General features: G+C 41.8%; 1 protein-coding gene across 2 annotated transcripts in view; it reads right to left on the bottom strand.

Moving 5' to 3' along the window:
• mfsd3 (major facilitator superfamily domain containing 3) overlaps window positions 1-17,174 on the bottom strand; it is an 88,271-nt gene that overhangs the window by 41,730 nt on the left and 29,367 nt on the right. For both annotated transcript variants that reach the window (XM_034169802.1, XM_034169801.1), the window contains one exon: window positions 6,869-7,016. In XM_034169802.1, coding sequence (XP_034025693.1) covers window positions 6,869-7,016 — 148 coding nt within the window. The remainder of the gene's footprint in view (window positions 1-6,868; window positions 7,017-17,174) is intronic.

Here is a 17,174-nt window from a genome sequence, read left to right on the forward strand (position 1 = left end):
ACTCACATTTCCACAGACAAACAGCAATTAATACACAATTATTTGTTTACCATAATAATGGCACACACCAGAATTAAGACAACACATACACATTTGACATTGTTTATGTGCACTAAACTTGAAACAGTCTGTTTTCCAAATTGAGAATTGTAATTAAGTTGAGTGTGTGGTAGCCGCTGCAACAGGAGTCGCGCCGCCGCTAGCTTGGGGGGAACAGGGACCTGCCGCAGCTAAAACCGCGCAGTCCTGGAGGGGAAAGGGGTGGCGTGACCGGTGGCCGGGATGGGGTGTGTGATGGGGGCAGGAGGGGAGGTAGGAGGGAAAGTGGAGCATGCTTCAGTCTTCAGGCAGTAAATCAGATTAATCCGGATAGAATAACTACATTAATGTCAAGTCTGTCATTTGTACAAAGTGAAAATATAACACATATCCTTAATTTGAAAATAATTAACTAATTCTGAAGTTTTGATCATTTAGCACATACATATACCAAACTTTTCAGTTAGCTAATTAGCGGTTATCAAAGATAACTTTTTGGTTAGGAGTGCCCACCACTGGTGGTGTTAGGGCTGTCACGATTAGGAATTTCTGGAGACGATTAATTGTCAGACAAATAATTGCGATTGACGAATATATTGTCTATTTTTTTTTCCTTTTTTCCATTCTTTATATTCTACTATCATAATACAAGGCTACACAACTCTGGAAGAATGCTTGGCTTCTGTGAGTGGAGAAACTGGGAATAGTGCAACATTTTTATTTTTATCTTCATTTTACATATAGTCCCAACTTTTTCTGATTTGTGGTTGTTTCTGTTGCATTTCTAAAATTGTTTCTCCTCATCAGTCACGTTTTGTGCTGCGTAAACACTACATTAAGCTCCACACTGAACAAATAAATAACTTTGGAAAATAACAGCTGTTAAAGTTCAGAGTTCTCACCTGCTTTTTGTGATCTGTGCATCTGAACATCACTACACAGCTTCTCCACGTTTATTCATATATTCTCATTTTTTAAATATGTTTTTAAAGATATTTGACCGTTTATTTCATCTCATGATCTCATAAATTTAGTATACGACACGCACACAGTGTGAACAGGACGGTAACGGCAGAATCACACCGGCAGAGAAAGTTCAGAGAGAAGTAAAGGCAGCTCCACGTTTTGGTTTTGTTTTTTTAACATGTTCACTCGGGTTAAAATCCTCTCTGCTCCGCGCTCGCTGCGTGCACTGATGGTTCTCAGCAGCTTGTCGTGCCTCCATTCAGGAATCTCCCTACCCCACCCCCTCCCTCGAAGTCTGCAGCCTGTTGACTCCGCGTGCGCACACACACACACACCGACAGCTCCTTTGGTAAACTCCGCATTTTAGACGGCTTTGAAGAAGACAGCCACTGTTTTAATCGGCCGTCTAATCCAAACGACAGGACGGATCGCTCCTCAGCCTCCATGTTATTGTCCTGCCTTAAGACGAGAGTGAAAAAGAGTGAGCGAGGCTGCAGCACAATGACATCAGATTCTGAGTCGTTTTATGCTTGTGGATAAAATAATTCACAATAATTGCGAATATGAAAAATAATCGCGATTGGCGAATACTGTAATAATTGTGACAGCCCTAGGTGGTGTTAGACTCGAGTCTGTTCCTTTTCTTTGTTACCACCTCCCCAGTTTTTGAGAAGACTCTCCCACATGACACAGAACTTGCTGGTATATAACAGTTGCCTCCATCCTCCCTAGCTCTCCTATTCTCACATTCTCAAACACTCACGACACCGCTCCCGGTGTGCAGTGAGTACCTTGTGTGGGAGCTGGTTCCACAGGAGAGGAGCCTGAAAGCTGAAGGCTCTGCCTCCCATTCTACTCTTACAAACCCTAGGAACTACAAGTAAGCCTGCAGTCTGAGAGCGAAGCGCTCTATTGGGGTGATATGGTACTACGAGGTCCCTAAGATAAGATGGGACCTGATTATTCAAAACCTTATAAGTAAGAAGAAGAATTTTAAATTCTATTCTAGAATTAACAGGAAGCCAATGAAGAGAGGCCAATATGGGTGAGATATGCTCTCTCCTTCTAGTCCCCGTCAGTACTCTAGCTGCAGCATTTTGAATTAACTGAAGGCTTTTTAGGGAACTTTTAGGACAACCTGATAATAATGAATTACAATAGTCCAGCCTAGAGGAAATAAATGCATGAATTAGTTTTTCAGCATCACTCTGAGACAAGACCTTTCTGATTTTAGAGATATTGCGTAAATGCAAAAAAGCAGTCCTACATATTTGTTTAATATGCGCTTTGAATGACATATCCTGATCAAAAATGACTCCAAGATTTCTCACAGTATTACTAGAGGTCAGGGTAATGCCATCCAGAGTAAGGATCTGGTTAGACACCATGTTTATAAGATTTGTGGGGCCAAGTACAATAACTTCAGTTTTATCTGAATTTAAAAGCAGGAAATTAGAGGTCATCCATGTCTTTATGTCTGTAAGACAATCCTGCAGTTTAGCTAATTGGTGTGTGTCCTCTGGCTTCATGGATAGATAAAGCTGGGTATCATCTGCGTAACAATGAAAATTTAAGCAATACCGTCTAATAATACTGCCTAAGGGAAGCATGTATAAAGTGAATAAAATTGGTCCTAGCACAGAACCTTGTGGAACTCCATAATTAACTTTAGTCTGTGAAGAAGATTCCCCATTTACATGAACAAATTGTAATTCAGTTAGCTGTTTTACAACTACCCTTTCAAGAATTTTTGAGAGAAAAGGAAGGTTGGAGATTGGCCTATAATTAGCTAAGATAGCTGGGTCAAGTGATGGCTTTTTAAGTAATGGTTTAATTACTGCCACCTTAAAAGCCTGTGGTACATAGCCAACTAACAAAGATAGATTGATCATATTTAAGATCGAAGCATTAAATAATGGTAGGGCTTCCTTGAGCAGCCTGGTAGGAATGGGGTCTAATAAACATGTTGATGGTTTGGATGAAGTAACTAATGAAAATAACTCAGACAGAACAATCGGAGAGAAAGAGTCTAACCAAATACCGGCATCACTGAAAGCAGCCAAAGATAACGATACGTCTTTGGGATGGTTATGAGTAATTTTTTCTCTAATAGTTAAAATTTTGTTAGCAAAGAAAGTCATGAAGTCATTACTAGTTAAAGTTAATGGAATACTCAGCTCAATAGAGCTCTGACTCTTTGTCAGCCTGGCTACAGTGCTGAAAAGAAACCTGGGGTTGTTCTTATTTTCTTCAATTAGTGATGAGTAGAAAGATGTCCTAGCTTTACGGAGGGCTTTTTTTATAGAGCAACAGACTCTTTTTCCAGGCTAAGTGAAGATCTTCTAAATTAGTGAGACGCCATTTCCTCTCCAACTTACGGGTTATCTGCTTTAAGCTACGGGTTTGTGAGTTATACCACGGAGTCAGGCACTTCTGATTTAAAGCTCTCTTTTTTAGAGGAGCTACAGCATCCAAAGTTGTCTTCAATGAGGATGTAAAACTATTGACGAGATACTCTATCTCACTTACAGAGTTTAGGTAGCTACTCTGCACTGTGTTGGTATATGGCATTAGAGAACATAAAGAAGGAATCATATCCTTAAACCTAGTTACAGCGCTTTCTGAAAGACTTCTAGTGTAATGAAACTTATTCCCCACTGCTGGGTAGTCCATCAGAGTAAATGTAAATGTTATTAAGAAATGATCAGACAGAAGGGAGTTTTCAGGGAATACTGTTAAGTCTTCTATTTCCATACCATAAGTCAGAACAAGATCTAAGATATGATTAAAGTGGTGGGTGGACTCATTTACTTTTTGAGCAAAGCCAATAGAGTCTAATAATAGATTAAATGCAGTGTTGAGGCTGTCATTCTCAGCATCTGTGTGGATGTTAAAATCGCCCACTATAATTATCTTATCTGAGCTAAGCACTAAGTCAGACAAAAGGTCTGAAAATTCACAGAGAAACTCACAGTAATGACCAGGTGGACGATAGATAATAACAAATAAAACTGGTTTTTGGGACTTCCAATTTGGATGGACAAGACTAAGAGTCAAGCTTTCAAATGAATTAAAGCTCTGTCTGGGTTTTTGATTAATTAATAAGCTGGAATGGAAGATTGCTGCTAATCCTCCGCCCCGGCCCGTGCTACAAGCATTCTGACAGTTAGTGTGACTCGGGGGTGTTGACTCATTTAAACTAACATATTCATCCTGCTGTAACCAGGTTTCTGTAAGGCAGAATAAATCAATATGTTTATCAATTATTATATCATTTACCAACAGGGACTTAGAAGAGAGAGACCTAATGTTTAATAGACCACATTTAACTGTTTTAGTCTGTGGTGCAGTTGAAGGTGCTATATTATTTTTTCTTTTTGAATTTTTATGCTTAAATAGATTTTTGCTGGTTATTGGTAGTCTGGGAGCAGGCACCGTCTCTACGGGGATGGGGTAATGAGGGGATGGCAGGGGGAGAGAAGCTGCAGAGAGGTGTGTAAGACTACAACTCTGCTTCCTGGTCCCAACCCTGGATAGTCACGGTTTGGAGGATTTAAGAAAATTGGCCAGATTTGTAGAAATGAGAGCTGCTCCATCCAAAGTGGGATGGATGCCGTCTCTCCTAATAAGACCAGGTTTTCCCCAGAAGCTTTGCCAATTATCTATGAAGCCCACCTCATTTTTTGGACACCACTCAGACAGCCAGCAATTCAAGGAGAACATGTGGCTAAACATGTCACTCCCGGTCCGATTGGGGAGGGGCCCAGAGAAAACTACAGAGTCCGACATTGTTTTTGCAAAGTTACACACCGATTTAATGTTAATTTTAGTGACCTCCGATTGGCGTAACCGGGTGTCATTACTGCCGACGTGAATTACAATCTTACCAAATTTACGCTTAGCCTTAGCCAGCAGTTTCAAATTTCCTTCAATGTCGCCTGCTCTGGCCCCCGGAAGACAATTGACTATGGTTGCTGGTGTCGCTAACTTCACATTTCTCAAAACAGAGTCGCCAATAACCAGAGTTTGATCCTCGGCGGGTGTGTCGTCGAGTGGGGAAAAACGGTTAGAAATGTGAACGGGTTGGCGGTGTACACGGGGCTTCTGTTTAGGACTACGCTTCCTCCTCACAGTCACCCAGTCGGCCTGCTTTCCCGGCTGCTCGGGATCTGCCAGAGGGTAACTAACGGCGGCTAAGCTACCTTGGTCTGCACCGACTACAGGGGCCTGGCTAGCTGTAGAATTTTCCACAGTGCGGAGCCGAGTCTCCAATTCGCCCAGCCTGGCCTCCAAAGCTACGAATAAGCTACACTTATTACAAGTACCGTTACTGCTAAAGGAGGCCGAGGAATAACTAAACATTTCACACCCAGAGCAGAAAAGTGTGGTAGAGACAGGAGAAGCCGCCATGCTAAATCGGCTAAGAGCTAGTAGCTACGCTAAGCTAGCGGATTCCTAAAAACACGCAAAGTGAATAATGTGTAAATAATTTAGAGGTGATTCAGCAGAAGGAGTGCTTTAGTTAAGGCATGTAAAGATTACACTGGGAAACAAATCGTAATCTAGATAACTAGATCAATCTAACTGCGCAGATTAAACAGCTAACAGATACAGAAAAACACCGCTGTGCTCCGGAACAGGAAGTGATACAATACCGCAGTGAGAGCCAACCACCATATCACAAACCCACACCACCACAACAAAGAAGCAAATAAGAATCCAGCCTGCCTGTGTGTCATAGCGGCAGCTGATCGGACAGGCATGTCACGTGACACGCGATCGCAACATGCATAGTCCATCCGTCATGTCCCAGCCTGACTGACAGCCTCACAGAAAAATCAGCTTGACCAGTTCAATTGCCCCACAGCCTGGAGTGTGAGCGCATCTATGTGAGCGCATTGCTGCAGTAGGAAGGTGGGGGTGTTGCATGTCGATCACGTACTGATTGACATGTTCACATGCACACACACGCACTACATTTATGTATTTGTCAGGGGGCCGTGATTGACGTGATCACATCATGCTTTGGATAACAAACGAAATCACGCAGGGAGGGACCTGACCACCAACCCCAGCCAGTTGTGGTCCTGCAGCGTGCGCTACTCCACATCGCAGCTGACTGCAGCGTTAGCGGAACGCAAAGCAGGGACACATATTGTCACATGTGCTACAATCACCCATGTGCAAGGCATGGTGCTGCACGTGTGTCTGCAAACAATGACGACATGGGGGAAAAATAAAAACAAACTGGATCTCGCCCCGACCACATCTCAGCGTGCACGTCAATGAGCTACATTCAAAGTGCATGAAACCGTTGCTGCACGATCATTCACGCCTGTCCGACGGTGTACTCCTCCCGACAGCAGGTGGAATGTTTCCCGGCTCCCCAATTCGTTTTTTTTTTCCCGCCCTTTTTTGGCCAGTTTGTGCTTCTTTCACACAACTTTGTGTTATGTGTGAAGGTGCCCTAACATCTGAAGGGGCAAGATGTTAAAATCAGTAAATTTGTAGTTTCAGCCAATTATCAGAAGAAGCAGCTGTATCTACAATACCTGGAATTTTAAAATCAAGTTTTTTTCCACATCTGCAAGAAATGTCATTTGTCGATTGTCATGGAGGATTGCTCATGGAGAACATTTATTAGCACACCAACACAAGCCGATACATCACTTACAAACTTAAGAAAATTATTCTTTACGCCTGAATTAAAGCTTAGAACCTGGAAAATGATGTTTCCAACACTCATACTCAACATTCAAACAGTCAAAATACACGGGGGCCACATGAGGCCAGTCATAAAGGACACAGAGTTTTGATGTGATCCTGATGGCAAAATGAAAATGAAATTGGTCATTAAAATTACCTGAACTGAGCAAGCAGAAGGCCTCCCAGAGAGGAACCACAGATTGAGAAGCCCATGGCAATAACACCGTTCCAAAAGCCCAACTCCCTGGCAGTCATGTGGTGATCCAGTAGGAAAAGGGGAAACATGGTGACAGCTCCTTGTTCCCCTGCATATATGGTGACATAAAAGAAAAGAAAGAAAAAAGATAACTGAAACAGAGAAAGCAGTTTAAAGCTGGAATGAGAAAATGAGGATAAGAGAAAAGTGGAAAAATAAGAACTGTTAGAAACACTGATGGCAGAATTGAGTGTTTAGAAGAAGTTACTCCAGTATTCATGGACCAGATTTAAAAATACTGAATTGGAAATTAGTTCTGAAAGACACCAAAAGTGGCAAATGTGGATTTTCCTTTTGGGCACCATGTTAACAGGGTAGGTTCCATGTTGCACACCACCTGCATAATTGTTTAAAACCATTTCAGCAATTACGGCTGTCTGGTTACAAGAAGCAGTTTTCCTGGTCTGCACTTTTCCAGATATTTCTCAGGAAGCTCAAGAGTTCTGTGACACAACCTCGATGATAAAGTTATCTTAATTTTGATCAAACAAAGTGCCAGTCTCTCAGCAACTTCTTAGACAAAGGAATTCCGACGAGGGGCTGGACGACTCCTCCCACAAGGAGTGCTCACAGGCGAAAGACGTCACCGACAGGCGTGGAAAAACTCACGCATGCGCACGAGGGTTCAAGCATGTCTGACGTAAAAACATATGAATGAAATCCATATAGTTTTTGAAAAAAATTAAAAGGAGCTATACTTTATTGACAGCCCTCGTATGTCTCAAAAATCGAAAATGCACAACAAAACAAATAAGGAACGAATGGGAGGAAACTGGAGTCAACGTCTGTAACCGAACTGTAAGAAACCGCCTAAAGGAAATGGGATTTACATACAGAAAAGCTAAACGAAAGCCATCATTAACACAGAAACAGAAAAAAACAAGGTTACAATGGGCTAAGGAAAAGCAATCGTGGACTGTGGCTGACTGGATGAAAGTCATATTCAGTGATGAATCTTGAATGTGCATTGGGCAAGGTGATGATGCTGGAACTTTTGTTTGGTGCCGTTCCAATGAGATTTATAAAGATGACTGCCTGACGAGAACATGTAAATTTCCACAGTCATTGATGATATGGGGCTGCATGTCAGGTAAAGGCACTGGGGAGATGGCTGTCATTACATCATCAATAAATGCACAAGTTTACGGTGATATTTTGGACACTTTTCTTATCCCATCAATTGAAAGGATGTTTGGGGATGATGAAATCATTTTTCAAGATGATAATGCATCTTGCCATAGAGCAAAAACTGTGAAAACATTCCTTGCAAAAAGACACATAGGGTCAATGTCATGGCCTGCAAATAGTCCAGCTCTTAATCCAATTGAAAAGCTTTAGTGGAAGTTGAAGAAAATGGTCCATGACAAGGCTCCAACCTGCAAAGCTGATCTGGCAACAACAATCAGAGAAAGTTGGAGCCAGATTGATGAAGAGTACTGTTTGTCACTCATTAAGTCCATGCCTCAGAGACTGCAAGCTGTTATTATAGCCAGAGGTGGTGCAACAAAATATTAGTGATGTGTTGGAGCGTTCTTTTGTTTTTCATGATTCCATAATTTTTTCCTCAGATTTGAGTGATTCCGTATCTTTTTCCCCTCCGCTTGATCTAAACAAGTAACCGTTACTGACTGCCACAATTTTTTTTTCCTGATTTCTTATAGTGTTTCTTAAAGCCAGAAAGTTGCCATTTGAAATGACTTTAGTTTTGTGTCATGTCTGTGATCTGCTTTTTTTCTACAAAATTAAACAACTGAATGAACATCCTCCGAGGCCGGTGATTCCATAATTATTGCCAGGGGTTGAATATATGATGTCTGAAATTCAGTTTGCATTTGCTAAATTCCACGCATCTTAAACGTAACAGACACGGATTATAGATCAGTGGTTTCTGCCACTAGTCTTCCGTATTTTGGCCCGACGCGTCGTTCCTATTGGACAGCACAAAGCTACGTCACAGCTCAGAGCGTCAAAAGTTGGATTGGGTTGAACTTTGACTGCGTCAGCCTGCTGACAAGCGGCAATGCGTGCTCCCGTCAGATGGGTCACTTTAGCTCGGCTTTTGATGCATCTAAAAAGTAATGCGTCTCATTGAAAATAATGCTTTTTAGACTGATTTTTGACGCATTTGATACTTCCAACATGTTCAGCGTGAAAGGCCCATTACAGGGTACAACACTAACACTCCCCTTCCATGACGAAATCCACAGAATTCCACAGATGCACAGAGTTTTCACAGCCCTGGGTGCATGTGTGAGAGAAAGAGAGAGTTAGAGAGAATGTGTTTTTCACCTACGACTTGGATCGGGTTTGGGTCATAGATCGCTGCATATTTTTGGTGGTCAGGTGGTGCAGACTGGCTCTCAAAACGGATCGGGTAGGCGTTAAAAAAAACACGACCTGCGCATCACTACTGTGCTGTTCTTAATATGTTTCAACACCATAAAGGACAAATCAAATGGAATGTTTGGAAACGGTGATGTACTGTCTTCCTTTTGATATGGACTCCTTGACACTTCTTCGAAAAACGGTTGGTCCAAATGTTTGAAAACATTCCAGGACTGTGTCTCATGTTTGTCTTCACAGATATGCAGCACTGGCCAATTTCTTTTTTTTTTTAAGCAGCATTCAAAGTTTTTAGCATGGGCACAACTGCTTCACAGACTCATCAGACATCAGCTGAAAAAGAAAACATTTAATGAACGAAAAATATTTGCAGAACAAAAACAGACACAAGCGGATGAATTATTTGTGATTTATTTTTTATTTGTGATGAAATCAAACATTTTATTGAAATGGTCGTTCTGACGAATGGAATAGTGGCCGTGTTCATGCATCGGCCCATTCTGTGCAAAATTCCGCTGTCTTCAGGCAAAATTTTCCACAAAATATACAAGGCACTCCAACACGTGAATACAGTAATTTGAAACCTGTTTTTTCAGTGCAGTCTTTCATGTGTATTTGAGTTTGCATGTTGCCTCACAGTGAGAAGGTCCCATGTCTGACCTGGTCCTTTCTGTGAAGTTTTCATGTTCTCCCCTCTCACCCATTGACTGCTGGGACAGGCTCCATCCCACCACCAAGACCCTTACTGATATAATGCTGCATTTACACATAGGCAAGACACGTTCCGAATGTCATATTTGCGTCATTCTTGGCACATTCCTGACATTCTTAACATGACTTAACGCATCTGAATAGGTTTCTTAATAGTGCGTGTTGGTGCATGATATTAGTGATTTTCATGGAGCATGTTTTTGGCTGTCAAAAAAATCTTCCACGAATGTCACGCACCACCCTCATTTCGCCTCATGCTGCGGAGGTCGCAATTGAGCATGTTGATCCATCTTGATTAGTGGTGTTCCTTAATAGAGTGTGACAGCGTTCTTTTCTGACGTGCTGCACCGCATACAGTTTCATTGCTGCAATATGCTGAAGAAAGACAGTGACGCCAAGTCGGCTAAAAGACTCGTTCCAATGCTCCTCAGCGCGCTCCTGCAGGTGTTCCACCTGCTGCATCTGCTTGATGCTTGGGAAAATGCGCGAAACGAGCCATGTGGAGCCACACATCTGGCTCTCTCCATCTCCTCCTCCTCTCTGCATGACTCCATGGCACAGAGCCCGACTAAGCATGCAGTCACAAAGTTCTTCTGCTGTGGATTAATCTAGATTTTGAGGCGCAAACTGGAGCGATCTGAATTGTTCAGCAACTGATGGCTGAATGAATATGGGGGTGTGTAGAGACAATTCGCCTCATTCACAACATGACACAGCTTGATGATGCGCAACATTATTCTTGACTGTGCGTAATGGTTCCTGATAATTCTCCAGCAACACGTGCCATTAATCGTAACTCGTGGTAACAGGTTGCAGCAGTTCCTGAGGACACCTGACACCTCTGCCTCGAATCATCACATTCGTGATCATTGGCCAAGAATGTATACTCCGTGGCATTCGTAACTTGCCGTCGTTATCTGGGCTTGACATAAACCAATTTTCCCCACTGGCCCACAGGGCCAGTAGAATTTAGAAGTTAGTGGCCCACAGTGTGGGAGCACTGGCCCATGGTTTTGCGCGTGAGAGTTCATGATATTCCACCCTGAAATCCTGCATATAAAACTGCCTATATAATATAAACCAATCCAGAAAAAAAAAAAAAAAAAAAAAAACATAAAATAGTTTATGGACCATGAAGTTAAAAAAATAGAATTCATCAGAGGGCATTCTCAAGTGTAAAAAAAATGAAGTGACTCCCATAAAAACAAACATGGCGGACTCAGTGAAGTTTGATGACACGGAGATGTGAAGAAATTTGACTTTGCCACCACAAAATATGGTAAAATAAACAGAATTTTGCATATTTTTGTAGCGGCCAGAGCGGGCCATCATTTGATAAATTGTAGTGGCCCGAAAGTGGGCCAAATCGGTGCCAGGCCAGTGGGCAAATGGCTATGTCGAGCACTGGTTATGTGTAAACAAAGCTTAAGCAGGCTCAGAAAAATGAATGAATGAACGTTCATAAGAGGTAACAGTCATGTCCGACGTTATATACTGCAATTTATCGAAAGGTGGTAAAAGTTTGAATCATTGGACATTTATTGCATAGGGACATACTCAGTTCTTTTGTACGCTGTGAATTTGACATGTACTAACAGACATCAGTGATTCATGCCCGGCCAAAGGAGGATCAGTAATTTATTATTTTTTAAGGCTTAAGTTTCTGATGAAACATTGCCATTCATCACATAAACACATGGGACACCTCCTGAATACAAAAGCCTATTCTAATGGCATTCAACATTCAAGTAAAATGAGAATGTAGTACAAAAACTGTTGAGCCTGCAAGGCTAGACAACACACGGCTTACCTGCGATGACGACTGCAGAATCAGTTTCAGTACACAACACGCGGCACACCTAGGCCTATTCCTGGAAAGTGTCAATAATGGATGGCTGACAAGACAAAAAATACCCTCTGTCACTTTATCAAACAGGGTCTTCGCACTTTTCCTAAAGCACTAAAAGGAAAACAAAAAAAAAAAAACACAAAAACTTCCACCGATAAAACAGACCTCACAAAGACCTTTCAGTCAAAATAAAAAGTTTCTGGCAGGCAGTAAGACTTTGTCTGTGTGGTGTTGAATGTGGGGGTACATTACAGTAAAATATTCAGAGGCGCTGACTATACTCCATTATTATATTAATGGAGACTGACTTCAGAAAGACAGTGGGACCAAGGCGCTGCGTGAGTGACAGCTTGGCTCCCAGTTCTCTGTCAAAAACGACGCAACACAACCAACGACTCAGTCAGCCAGGAGACAAACAAAAATAGAGAAGCACAAAAAAAAAAGATGAAAGAGATTGAACTAAAAAAAAAACAATAAGAGAAAGCTGAGAAGCTCCCAATGACGGCGGCAGTGCAGCAGCAGCAGCACACGAGCGTAACCGCTGTAACAATGGAGTGACATCCCAGCAAAGATGTGGATTGTCTCCCTGTTTCTCCTTTCATTGCTTCCAAATTGCACACAGTAAATACAGCCAGCCATGACTATACTCAAGGTGGGCATATTAAAAACTTAATTAGTCAACAACATATGTACCTCTGTGCTGCTTTTCCCCCAAAATAATTAGTGTGTATGAGAGAGAGAGAGAGAGAGTAAACAAACACTGCTGAAAGTTTACAAGGTGTTCTTAAATCGCAGACACAGTATATATGCTCAGACAAAAACAAGCAAACAAACAAAAATAGTGGCACTGAGTGAAAACAATCTCCCACATCTGTCATGCCATACATACAACCCCTGGCAAAAATTATGGAATCACCTGCCTCGGAGGATGTTCATTCAGTTGTTTAATTTTGTAGAAAAAAAGCAGATCACAGACATGACACAAAACTAAAGTCATTTCAAATGGCAACTTTCTGGCTTTAAGAAATACTATAAGAAATCAGGAAAAAAAATTGTGGCAGTCAGTAACGGTTACTTTTTTAGACCAAGCAGAGGAAAAAATATGGACTCACTGTCTATCTCGGCTTTCAGTGCTTACCAGTCGAGTGAGTATAAAAGAACTTGTGGAGAGCTGGACATGTCCCAACTTGTCCTCTAACACTCCGAAACGGAGGTGTTCCTTTGTCTCGCTTCATCAGCGAATCGGTCGTGACGCGCGAAGCCTCCGCGCGGCTTTCCATGACAAAATCGCTTGTTAAAAGTGAAATCTGCCAGAAAATGGCTGATGTCCAGGTCTTGTGATAACCAGAGAAAGAGCACACGACGGTCTCGTATCCACAGAGCCATCAGCTTAGAAATGATCCAGTGGTTTGTGCCGCATCGTCGCAGCTCGCAGCGCGGCGCACCGACCGTCCTTAAAGGGGTCCTTAAACCTGTAGTTAAAGTCCTTATTCTCTGTGAAGCCCGTAAAATTTTCACTGAAAGCCAGATAAATTTTTCGAATGGTTTCCAGGTGCCAGTCTCTAACAGCTTCTGAAAAAATTCTGATGGAAAAAAGTCCTTTTCATTCCGCCATTTCCAGACAATGAAAATCCGACGAGGGGGCGGGACCACTCCTTCCACAAGGCGTGCTCACAGGCGAATGACGTCACCGACAGGCATGGAAAAACTCACGCATGTGCACGAGGGTTCAAGCATGTCTGACGTAAAAACATATGAATGAAATCCATATAGTTTTTGAAAAAAATAAAAAGGTACGATACTTTATGGACAGACCTCGTTCATGTTTACTTGTGCCGTACATTTGGAGAATTTAACATGGGCTTCCAAGGGGAGTGACTTGTTTTTTTGGAGCCAGCCTAAAACAGCCAAGGAAGTGCAAGATTTTCCAGCCTGACAATTGTGACGGCCGACGGTAGCTGCCAACAAAATAAATGCTCTCAAAAAATAAAATGGTTGGTCACAGTCTGCAGCCCTGCAACAGACACCAGGGTGGCTGCTGGGCAGGCTTACTAGGTACTGGCCGCACAAATCGATGGTGGGTGGTACCACCCAGTGCTGCCCACCCTGGGCACATCCCTCACTGCATTAATAATATATGCCACATGTCTTCTTGGGAGAAAGAATTTGTGGAAAGTCACGACTCTCCCCATCTTACATGCTATGTGGGTGATCTCTAACAATAATAACAATAATAATAATAAAAAATTCATTTATAATTCCCCTTTCCTTAGTAAAAATCTCAAAGTGCAACAGGAAAAAAAACAAGGATAAACAAGAGAATAAAAACAGAAAATCTTAAGATTAAAAACAGTCAGCAGAATAGAATAAAATGACTAAGATGCAACAGATTCAAATTATTGAGACCTGTGATAGGCCCGTGTAAATAGGCATATCTTCTCTACAGTCTCTTTAGAAATGTGGGGATGAGTAATGGCTTCACAAAGTGGGACTAAATGTGCATTAAGTAGCCAGCTTGACTATGAATAAATGGAACAAAAAACCCAGGTTACAACACATACAAAGGGAGTGTTGCTTCATTTTCTGTGCAGGATGCCAATTTCCCACTATACACTTTACACTGAAAATAGCTGACTGCGAGACTAATGTGTAAAATGTGACTTATATGACCTTTAATTGTCAAAATAGCTGGTTCTGACTGATGAAAAAAATACATTAAATAACTCATTCTATTAATTTGTGCCAAAAAACAAGATCTTAGAATGGACTCAAAATCTGAATTTTTGAACCATTTCAAACTATTCAGTAATAACTACAACACCATTAACCCACAGAGTTTGCACAGAAACTGAGCATTAATCACTTAAAATCTGACTCACTCTCTGTACTAGACTGTTTTGGGTTACATTAATTGTGTGATAACCATTATTAGTCATAATAACCGCTGGCATCAGCAGAACCCAACATGCCTGCAATGTTTTCCCATAGTTCTATGCTTCCACGGCTGTTTGCACGATGTTCGGCTCAAAGCTCAGAGCTTTTGCAGTGTTGCCGTCAACTAATTATTTAAAGTGGGGGGGTTGAAGTGTGCAGACAAACACAACCGGGCTGATTATTCATTTCTATAAATATTCTCAGAGCAACAATTGTCCATTTCGCAGGGATTTCATTAGACATCCACAAAGCTTAAACAAGCAGAACAGGGAGGAACAAGAAAGGGTGAATGAAAGCGAAACGGAGAGAAAATAAAAAAAGTGCATGGTAATAGGAGAGGAATATGAAAATAAGGGAAAATTAAAAATGATGAGAATCCAAAAACATACAAAGAGAAAGTCAATGATGAAAGAAAAATCCAAATAGACAAAAAATAATATGTGAAAAAAGGGAACAGACAAAGAGAAAGTCATTGATGAGAGAGAAAATGAGAAAAAATAAACAGGAAGGGAAACAAAGAAAAAATATTCCAGGTAGGAGGGTCCTGGTCCATTTAAAATTTTATGAGTTAATAAAACTTTAAAATGTTACCTAACATGTACTGGAGCCCAATGAAGTGATATTAAGATGGGGGTAACATGATCAAATTTTCTCTTCTTGGTCAAAACTCCAGTAGCAGAATTCTGAACAAACTGAAGACTCAATTCTAGATTAAACAAAAGCCCACTGACAAAATAAGTGCAATCTTCAAGGTTTATGGGGAAGTGATGGTCTAGTAGCATTGGGCTTCAAACCACAGGATCCTCAGATCAAACCCCAGCCTGACCAGAGAATCACTAAGTTGCCCTTGGGCAAGGTCCTTAATCCCAGAGTTGCTCCCGGTGTGTAGTGAGTGCCATGCATGGCAGCACCCTCACATTGGTGTGCGAGTGTGTCTGTGTGACTGGGCGAATGTGAGGTATCATTGTAAAGTGCTTTGAGCTTCTGATTCAGATGGAAAAAATGTTATATAAATACAGTCAGTCCATTTACTATTCAAGATATTACGGAAATGAAAAAAGGTATTCTTTGTGATCTCCCTAACGTTTAGGTTAAAAGGACAATGTGGGGGTCAAGAGTCAAGATAAGATTTTTAGCTTTATTACTATGATGATTGACAGACAGGCGGCACAGTGGAATAGCAGTTAACACTCCTCTGCGTTTGTGTGTGTGTGTTCTCTCACTGTCTGTGTGATTTTCCTCTGGGCACTCTGGTTTCCTACCACCATTAAACAAAAACATGCTGTTTGGTTTGTGCTCCTTACACAGCCAGTGACCAGTGCAATGTGACGATCTGGAGTTGGTCCGCTCAGTGCTCCTAATGTGATCAGACTGTTTTGAAAAACGTCTGTGATTAGGACGGGTAAAATGCAAAGAGATGATTTCCACAAGAGATTAAAAAAAGTATAAATTATTATTATTATTATTATTACGAAGATGCATCGAGTGACAATGTTAAGGGCCCCTTCATAGTACGAACAAGTTCAAATCAGGGCAAATAACGGAGAAACGGCTCGTGTGAGCGAACCACGAAAACATCAAGCCGATGTCGGAAGGGACATGTGGTCAGGCAGGCGTGAATGATCCCACTGCAATGGATTTGTGCACGTTCATTCGCGTGCACAAACCCAAGCACACAGTGCAAGTAGCTGGAGCGTGTGGAACGACATCGCTGCTGTGGCAAAAGATAAAAATAAAAAATACATGTCACCCTCGGGATTTGAACCTGCAATTTCCAAAAGCTCTGATTAACAGATAGAAACTTTACCACTGCGCTACCATCACTGTCCTATAAAAGGTGCGCAAAATGCCTGAAATCAACAAGGAGATAAACATATTTAAAAAAAATAAAACCACACACCATAAAAACAACACTTCATATTATTGAATCCCTCTTATCGAGTGAGCAATACAAGTATGAACCGTCTGCTCCTCTGTAGATGACCCATGGTCACAGATGTACAGTCATGAAATGACATGAATGAAGCCGTGCACTCTTATCGTGTCCACATATGCTGGTCCCACGTGTCCAGCCGGCCCCACGTGTGTGTCTGGCATGACATTTGTGTCCTGTGGACGGCGCGTCGCAGGACAGACACCGCATCATGTGAAACAGAGCTCACATGGGTGACGTGCGTGTTATGATCTGACGGTCTGTTTCACCTGGGGCAGCCTCTCAATGTGCACGCCGTGTGCTCGCTCACCGCAGCCCGTCGCAACAGCAATATATGTTTTTATGTATGTCCACGTGAGGACCGCAAGCAGACACACGCATGTCACAGTGGACAGTTGTTAGGTCATGTCCTTCAAAACACGGTATGTGTTCCCCAG

This window comes from Thalassophryne amazonica, chromosome 5 (genome assembly GCF_902500255.1).
Source record: "Thalassophryne amazonica chromosome 5, fThaAma1.1, whole genome shotgun sequence".
NCBI lineage: Eukaryota > Metazoa > Chordata > Actinopteri > Batrachoidiformes > Batrachoididae > Thalassophryne > Thalassophryne amazonica.